This window comes from Ruditapes philippinarum, unplaced genomic scaffold (genome assembly GCF_026571515.1).
Source record: "Ruditapes philippinarum isolate M1 unplaced genomic scaffold, ASM2657151v2 ctg2384_1_1_1_1, whole genome shotgun sequence".
Lineage (NCBI taxonomy): Eukaryota > Metazoa > Mollusca > Bivalvia > Venerida > Veneridae > Ruditapes > Ruditapes philippinarum.
Genome location: NW_026866794.1, coordinates 111,448 through 120,857, shown reverse-complemented (window position 1 = coordinate 120,857; position 9,410 = coordinate 111,448). Strand labels below are relative to the sequence as shown.

Sequence of the window (9,410 nt, the reverse complement as noted above, 5' to 3'; positions counted from 1 at the left end):
TACGGTATTCCCTGAGGCAAGCATCGTGCTTTTGTTTCAGTTTGGGCTGTCACCGTTGGTTGCGTGAAATTGACTGTATTCCGATATGCTATTACCGTGAGTTTGTTTCAGAGATGAATTACTAGAAAGGGTTTTCACCGTGGGTTGTGTGAGCTTAACTTTATTGTCTAAGGCTATCATCGTTTTTATTTGAGATAAGAACAAATAAAATAAGGCTATCGCCGAGAGTTTTGTACGCTTTATTGTATTCATAGAGGGTATAAAAACTGATATTTTGCAGGTACTACCAGATAGGGCTATCACTGGGGGTTGTGTGAGCTTTACAACTTTCCTGAGGCTATCACTATGGATTATCTGATCCCTCTTAAAGGCCTATCACTGTGGGTTATGTTAGCTTTACTGTTTTCATTGAGGCTATTACCGTCGTTTAACTTGCGACTAAAAGGCCTATCACCCAGGATTGAGTGATCTTTACTGTATTCACTGACGCTAGCATAGTAGGTTAACTCGCGATAAGAACCCTCTCAAAGGCCTGTCATTGTGGGTTGTGTGAACTTTACTGTATTCCCCGAGGCTATCACCGTGGGTTTATTTGCGATAAGAACCCTTTAAAAGCCTATTACCGAGTGTTGTTTTTTTTAATTTTGGTTTTACATGTACTGTATTCCCCGAGGCTACCACCGTGTGTTTACTTGAGATAAGTTACCTCTAAAAGCCAACGACCGTGGGTTTTGTGAGATTTACTGTATTCTCTGAGGCTATCACCATGGGTTTACTTGCCATACGATCCGTCAGACAGTCCTATTATCGTGGGTTTTGTAAGTTTTACTTATTCTCTGAGGTTAACTTGCGATAAAAAGCATCTGAAAGGCCTATCATCGTGGGTTGTGTAAGTTTAATTGTATTCCCCGAGGCTATAACGGTGGGTTAACCTGCGATAAGAAACTTTGAAAGGCCGATCTCCGTGGGTTGAGTGAGCTTTACTGTATTCCGTGCGCCTATCACCGTGGGTTAATTTGCGTAAAGAGGCCTCTAAATGGCCTATCACAATGGGTTGTGTGAGCTTTACTGTAATCCCTGAGGCTATCACCGTGGGTTGACTTGCGATACGAACCCTCTTAAAGGTCTATCACTGTGGGTTGTATGAGCTTTACTGTATTCCCTGAGGCTATCAACACAGGTTTACTCGCAGAATATCAAAGTCGGTTAGCATGCGATAAGAAACCTTTAAAAGGCCTATCACCGTTGGTTGTGTGAGCTTTACTGTACTGCCTGAGGCTATCATCGTAGATTTACTTTGGTAAATGCCTATCACCGTAGGTTGTGTGAGTTTTATTTTATTTTTTGAGGTTATCACCGGGGGTTGACATTTTGTATTATTCTGATATAACTTTGACCGACATTTACCGTCAAGGACAAACAATTGAAAATTAATTAAATTGTCATAACTTTCATAATTTTTTTATGAGTTGAAACATTCTTGGGCAATAGTACACATATGACAAAAGTGACATGATATGATTGATTCAAATATGACCACGACTTGAATGACCTTGACAGTCAAGGTCACATATGAATTTTACAAAAATGTTACGTTTTCTAGGAGAACTCTGTATTACGATATCTTCCCGCTGGTGTGATAAGAAGACGTCGAGTATAGCTCCGATAGGTGGTGGCTATTGTTTTAAGTGCCACCTACATTATAACATATATCCATTCCATGGAGTTAAAATGTGTACGTGTATTATGAATTATGCTTGTTCAAAAGGTTTTCACAAAAATAAGTTTGTTTACATGGTTTTATTTTAGAAATATTTTGTTGACAGTTAAATTTTTCTATTTCAATGATTATTTCTTGGAATAAAAACAGTACAGAGATTTGTGTTTTATACACTTCTACTTCTTAAAAATGGAAGTACCTTCAGGAAAATTGGTTTGAAAAATTATCATAACATGACCGAATGTCATTTCTAAACCAAATCTAATGTCATATTTTAAAATGTTTATTCTGTGATATATATGAAATCAACCATGAATTTTGGTCGTTTTGTTAGTATGTTCTCGGTACATGATTTTAAAGTTAGACAAAAGTTCTGTTAAACCTCATGTGTACATCTCAATAACTGATTTCTTTATGTTTGAGAAATCACTATGAATAATCAAGAATCCATGAAATTGCAATAAATAATTTAGATATTTTTTATATCTTTTTTTTTTACATTTGTAAGAGATCCTTTCCCTCGATAGATATAAATTCAATTCTTTGATCAATTATACGATACTTAAAGTACATACAGTATAGTATGAAAGTGTCATTAGTTTTCGTATTTTTTATTATGTCTATTAAAACTGCACACCTCTAGATGAAATATTTCAAGAAAAACAACCTTGAAAAAAATGTACTACAATTTTAAACAAGTAAAAATATTAACAATCTAAGAAAAATTTCACATGTTATATGTAATTAATGGCTTTTCTTGCAGTATTAATCACCATATTTCTACTGCGAGACTAACGTTATAAGGGCCATTTATGCATTATATTATTCTGATCTATTTTTTGTAATTTTTGTAGATTATCTGTGTAAATTACATTCTTTGCTCACTTGATTTTTTTTTACTTTTTTATACATTTTAAAAAATTTGATGAAAATTAGCATGCAATTGGAGGCTGCTTCAATACTTATGCAAAAAGACGCGCATAGATTAACATTTTTAATGCAAGTAAAATAAATAAATGAAAGCGTTATAAGGTGAAGATATGTGTAGATAAAATATGACCGATTTACAAGAATGATTCAATATTTTTTAACCAGAACAGCAGTATGTCGACAGTTCTCAAAAATCGGTCGGTTCTTTAGAGCAAACTAAAGGGCCTTCTCAACTAAATAGGTAACTTCCGACTGCACAAACAACGTCATTTTACATATAAGTGTGTTTTCATTTCATTTGCATAATCACTACTAAGAATAATATACAAATTCTAATGAAAGTAATTAACTCGTAACTGAAAAACTTGGACTATCTTATATAATTAATAGTATATATAAACAATAAAAAATAAAATCCATCCACAGGTGCTTGAAACAATTTTTTTAGTTGTTTATGGGCTATAAAATATACATATAAAGGCCGATTATGTAAAATATTTCATTTCGTGACTAGCGCCTGTGAATGTATCTAGTCAATGAATCTATGAAGTTGCGCACATATTATCCATTCATGAACTTTTCACACGAAAAATACACTGTCTATGCATAAAAAGATTATAAAAATACCTATGACTAAACTAAAGAGTTTTATTTGTCTAAATAATAAGACGATTCATTCACGTGTAAAACGGAGCAAACTTTAGTGTGATGTCTTTTTGAAAACGAGAAAAACAAGCTGTCATAATACCACTATTTATAAATTGACAGCTATTTTTATAATTCATCACCAGAAAGATCTAATGATGTATAGATTTATATTTCACCACCAGTAAGATCTCATGATGTATAAATTGGCAGCTATTTTAATATTTCACCACCATTGAGATCTCATGGTGTATGAATTGACAGTTATTTCACTAACAGTAGGATATCATAATGTATGAATTGACAGCTATTTTCATATTTCACCACCAGTAAGATCTCATGATGTATAAATTGACAGCTATTTTTATATTTCACCCACAGTAAGATCTCATGATGTATAAATTGACAGCTATTTTTATATTTCACCACCAGTAAGATCTCATGATGTATAAATTGACAGCTATTTTTATATTTCACCCACAGTAAGATCTCATGATGTATAAATTGACAGCTATTTTTATATTTCACCACCAGTAAGATCTCATGATGTATAAATTGACAGCTATTTTTATATTTCACCCCAAGTAAAATCTCATGGTGTATAAATTGAGAGCTATTTTTATATTTCACCCCCAGTAAGATCTTATGATGTATAAATTGACAGCTATTTTTATATTTCACCCCAAGTAAAATCTCATGGTGTATAAATTGACAGCTATTTTTATATTTTACCCCCAGTAAGATCTCATGGTTTAAAGAATGACAGTTATTTTTCATAGTTCACCCCAGTAAGAGCTCATGATGTATAAATTGACAGCTAATTTCATAGTTCACATCCAATCAGATCCCAGCGAACAATTGCTTGAAGATGATAACTCTGGACATAAAAAGCGAAACATATACCGACAACGGGCTCATCAAATAAGTTCACAACAGCTTCGTTTCCAGCTCCAGGGATAACATTACCTTCGAAATATATCGTCTGCAAATAAGATATAACTAATAAATCATTAATTATGCAATTAATCATTCAATCTATCTATCTATTAATAAGCTGAAAGATTAAGAATTTAAACAAAAGGAAATGATTTTTTTCTTAAAGTGTACAATACATATTTCATTCGACATTTATCTATTCGTTGAATTGAGGAACTAACCCTGCAACTAACTCTTAGATAGTAGCGCTACAAGTAGGTCGTTGGCTTTATTCAGGTTTACGCTTTAGCTGAACGGTACATTTTAGAATTACAGACATTAATAAACCTGGAAAAATGCCTTATGACAAAAGCAGAGTTGGTATAACTGAAATTAAAGGCTCCATACCCCTGTGTTGCTGGCAGGGTAAAACGTCCATGATGAGTCACAATCTGGTGACCAATTAATGAAATATTCTGTCACTCTTTCATCACAGCATAATGCAAGTGCCTCATCCCTCCATCTGCCCTGTATTACGGTCCCTCTTACTTTAGCTGCAGACGACAACTTCACCTGTAAATAAACGTCATATTTTTTTTAAATACATGCCAGTACTGCTTTTCAAACACCTTGAAAAAATCGTATGGCATTGTTGTGCATCCATTTTTTTGTAATGCCATATACGTTAAACAAATACGCTAAATGTTAGCGACACAGAAATAAGCTCGTCCCATCATAAGCGGTACACGGCGGAATATCGTTGTCCTTTAGGGTTTTCAAAGACGTGTGTTATCATAAATAAGTGTTACTTTGTCCAACCCTCCATTTATCACTTAAAAGCAAAATTGAATATCTAGACCTTGGCGGACAAGGTCATTTGAAGGTAGAGGCATACTGGAATTATTCAACATGTCGGTTTTGTTGTTTTGTACAAGTATGGATCCAGTCCGTAGAAATATGACAATGTTATTACAATTTCAGGAAGACATCGGCCATTTGACCTTAATTGTAAAGGTCACTTTAAGGTCGTAGTCATACTTGGATTATTTACATGTCGGTTTTTTTTCACATTTTTATTTATGAAATCAGCTGTATCTAAGTTTTAGCAACATTTAATAATTAAAGCTTACTCAGTAAATGTCAATGTCAAATATCGGGCAGTTTTGAGAAGGCAGGAGAACATATCTATACTTATTTATATTATTATTTAGGTTTATACTTACCAAAAGGTACACTGTGTCATATAGAAATCCGCCTATCTCATTTATACTGTTCGGAACATAGTTCAGGCGTGAAGTCTCTGCTGCCACTTTTGAGCTGTCTGCTAAATGATAGTAGCCTACTGTGTCCATTAACAAGGAACCACACTGTCCAAGATCTATCATAGAAATACTTTTTATTATCTTTTAGATATATATTTATCCCTTCTATTTAAATATCTTCAAACAGCATGCGATCACAAGCCATTTATACTTCAGTGTTCGGATAATGAATTATATCCGAGGATGTTCCGATTACATGCAATGATTCACTGAATTCCATTAGGAACTTCGCCTATTAATTAAACAGAAAAGCGAAGCCAGTACTACTACTACTACTCCGGCAAGTCGGAAACGTGATAATGAAACACGGAGAACAACACCGTATAACTGGCGCCAGTGATGAAAGATTACTGCAGTGATGACAGAAATCTAAAATTTACTGATTACCACTTGTAAGCTACATGTATATAAATTTGGTTGGTATATTTACATGACGCAAATGAGGACAATGACATTGCTAAGTACATGTATTCACTGTCCATTGACTTATATGTACCTGCTGAAATCTCCCACTCGAAACATTTTTTGTAGAAAATCCGTCGACACGGAGGTAGAATACGATTTTTTTTATAGAAATTGTTAGAGAACCAAGATTTATTGTAGAGCATCAAATAATGGCTTCAGTCCTTGAGGTAATTGTAAGAAAAGTTTATAGATTTATTGTCTGGTTTAAGCCTGAAAACGGGACAAGTTTTTTCGGACTTTTCCACAACCTTTAAGAAATTACGTTGAAAACCTTCATGAAAATTACTTTACATGTATCAAAACATAAACTGAGTAATGTTTACCCATTTTTCTAGATTGGTTCCAAACATTTCTGTTTAAAAGTCAGATTTTTTCTTTATTTTTATAAAATTGGAAAATGCTTCCATCGGACTCGATTTAAGAGATACTCCCACTAGGACTCAGAAACTTTGCTGTCTTCATATTTAAACGAAATACTTGAAGTACACTTCAGGTCTATGTACTCTAAACACATCTTTACAAAACATCCATTGTAAATTATCTAAAGCATTAATAATTTATTGAAATGTATTTTTTTCACTAGGCATAAGTTCATCCTTTTTTCTCCTATGTTGTGATATTTTACATAGATCAATGATCTTCAATGATCTTCAATAGTCCAAATGATGTATTTCTTATTAGAAAGATGTTGATTAAGCGGAAGTTTCTTTTAAGGGAAATATAATGTGTATTTGCTTTAAAGTCCTAGAAGGTTTTCAACCTAATTTCTTATAGGTTGTATGAAAAGTTATCCCGTTTTCAGAATAAATCTATAAATTTTTCTTCAGGACATTAGCCATTCTTTGATGCGTTACATTAAATTTTGATACTCTAACTATTTCTTATATTTAATTAAAATCGTATTTTACCTTTGAGTCGACGGATTTTCTACCAAAAAAAAAAAAAATGGTCCGAGTTGGATATTTCCGCAGGTGAGCGATGACGCAATGAAATTGTTAAATTGTAAAATTGCATCATGTAAATATCAACCAAGTTTATTACCTTCATGTATAGTAAATCAGTAAAATTTTAGATTTCTGTCATCACTGCATCAATCTGTCATCACTGGCGCCGGTAAAACGGTACGATAACGTACCAGTTGTTAAATTTGGTAATTTGCGATATCGTCATCGTTTTTCGGCATTTTTTGTCATGGTAACATGCAATTTTCCCCGTTTGTTTGTTTGTTGTTTTTTTTTGTTGTTGTTGTTATTTTGTTGTTGTTTTTTTGCATTGTACTTTCGCTTAATTAACTTAGCAGAAAGTCTTGCATTTAAAATTATTTAAATTCATGATTTTTTTTTGTTATTTAAGTACAGTTATTAATTAATCAAAAGGAACACAAAATGATTCTAAATTTTCTCTACCTTTCCGTTTCTTGTACGCTGTCCAGATTGCCCAGTCGAAATCAGCACAACCTGTATCTTCCTCAGTTGCACTGATGAGGTAACAGTTATCGGTTTGATCCTTTTTATGAAATATCCCAATACATCTGTAACAAAAAAAACAACCTTTGTTTATTAAATTTGAAATAGACATAATAATTGAAGTATATTTTTGGCCTTTGTTGAAAAGACGCCGAGAAGCATCCATAAAGTATAGATTAAAGTGGCACTGCTCTTTAGTCTATTTTTTTTTTGTCAATCTTCTGATCTTATAATTCATAATTGCTTTGTGACTGGTTCTAACTTTTTTTGTCATTTTGTAAACCAGTGTCCAATTGTGTTCTAGCGCTACACAATAACAATACCAAAAGTATACATGCATAAACTTTGTGGCAGGGACAGGTTCCATACCATAGGGCTATCTGGGAAGATTTTGGTTGTTGTTACTAGGTATTGCTCTAGTGAGGTTAAATTCCGTGTTAAATCTCAGTTTGGGAAGATTTAATTACGTTGTTGAAAAGAGATATTTGCTGTACAGAGGGCCGTACTGTATAGGTTATACTGTAGTACCGTTTTATGTTAAATAGATGCTGGGAACCAAACTATTAAAAGCCAGTCAATAGAAAGTTTCTGTAGGTCATTACTGCACAATATTAAAAAAACAAGAGTATATATAATTTAAAACCAACCTGTGTTCATCACAACACCTGAGAGAGCAAGCCATCAAAGGCAGGCTGCCGGCCATTGTCTTAACGCAGTGGTATTTTTTGTATGAATCTTCTACTGTAAACACGCACCATTGCGGATTCTCTGCTACGGTAACCAGAACATAAATCCATCCTATTATCAACACCAATAAGATGGCCTTTCTCTGTAAAATAAAATGTATTTTTTATGTTTTTGAAACAAATTTTACACTAGATTTCTTGTTATCACTTTTAATAAAAATCACCAAACAATATTAATTCTATTTACTACAAACGCAAAGCAGACTCATTTAAATTTAAGGCTCTTTTCTTAAAGCTGACACAAGCCAACTTCCAACACTAAAAAATGCAACAAACCAAAAAAAATGAGAAAAAATACAAGGAAAATCCACCTCTGGTCCAGTCATAGTAACGTCTTGTACGACTCTTTCTACTGCAATGTATTATCAAACACGACTTCTGGTCCACTGTTTGGGTAACCAACAAATACACCGCTTTAATTAAATCGCTGATTACCAAGAGAATAAAAAAATGCCATTTCATTCCGTCATCAGTGCGTGAAAATTCCAGGACAATGTTTTGTTACGTTTGTTTCTTGTGCTTTTTTGTAAATATTTTGTCAACTACTAGTTACTGAATTGGTAAAACTCATATACTCAACGCGTCGATTTGATTTTAAGTATAAGCACATTTCGCTCTTAACTAATCATTAAATTGCGAAGAGGACATTTAACAAATTAATAAGGACAACTCGCCGTCGTTATGAAACATTAAATACATGTAGTGAAGAAAACAATCAAAATCTCAACAAGAGGTGTCTTAGGACAGCGTTCTCGACTATTCCTACTGCTTGATAGTAAATCAAGAGCCTGGGCAAGTTCAAAAAGGGCCATGATTCTGTCAAAATCTATGTTAGTTATGGGCCTTGGACACTGACCTTATATTATGCTCTCAAATAAGTGTGTAAAGTTTCAATCTATTCTTTTAATTTGTTTCGGACATACCAACTTGCACGCAAAAACTTAACCAAGTTTCGATGCCGACGCCTATATGAGTAACTCATTACATTCTTTGGATAAAGAGTAAAAAAAACATTAAAAACTAAAAACATGTACATGTCAAGTGTAAAAACACACATTGTAATGAATAAATGTAATTATTTTTACGGACTTCTCACTTTGAATAATGAATTTTTATTGCGCAAATACAATTTCATTACTGTCAGTTCGAGTGTAAAAACTCCCGGTGGTCTTATTTTGGCACCAGAATGGTAGACAACAAG

General features: G+C 33.3%; 1 protein-coding gene across 1 annotated transcript; it reads right to left on the bottom strand.

Moving 5' to 3' along the window:
* Nucleotides 1–4,091: 4,091 nt before the first annotated feature.
* LOC132733743 (uncharacterized) lies at nt 4,092–8,288 on the bottom strand. The gene is made up of 5 exons (XM_060720417.1): nt 8,111–8,288; nt 7,404–7,528; nt 5,434–5,588; nt 4,619–4,783; nt 4,092–4,277 (listed from the first exon to the last, which is right to left on the bottom strand). The coding sequence occupies exons 1-5, from the start codon at nt 8,164–8,166 to the stop codon at nt 4,119–4,121; spliced, it is 660 nt and encodes a 219-aa protein (XP_060576400.1). The 5' UTR covers nt 8,167–8,288; the 3' UTR covers nt 4,092–4,118.
* Between the last annotated feature and the right edge of the window lie 1,122 nt (nt 8,289–9,410).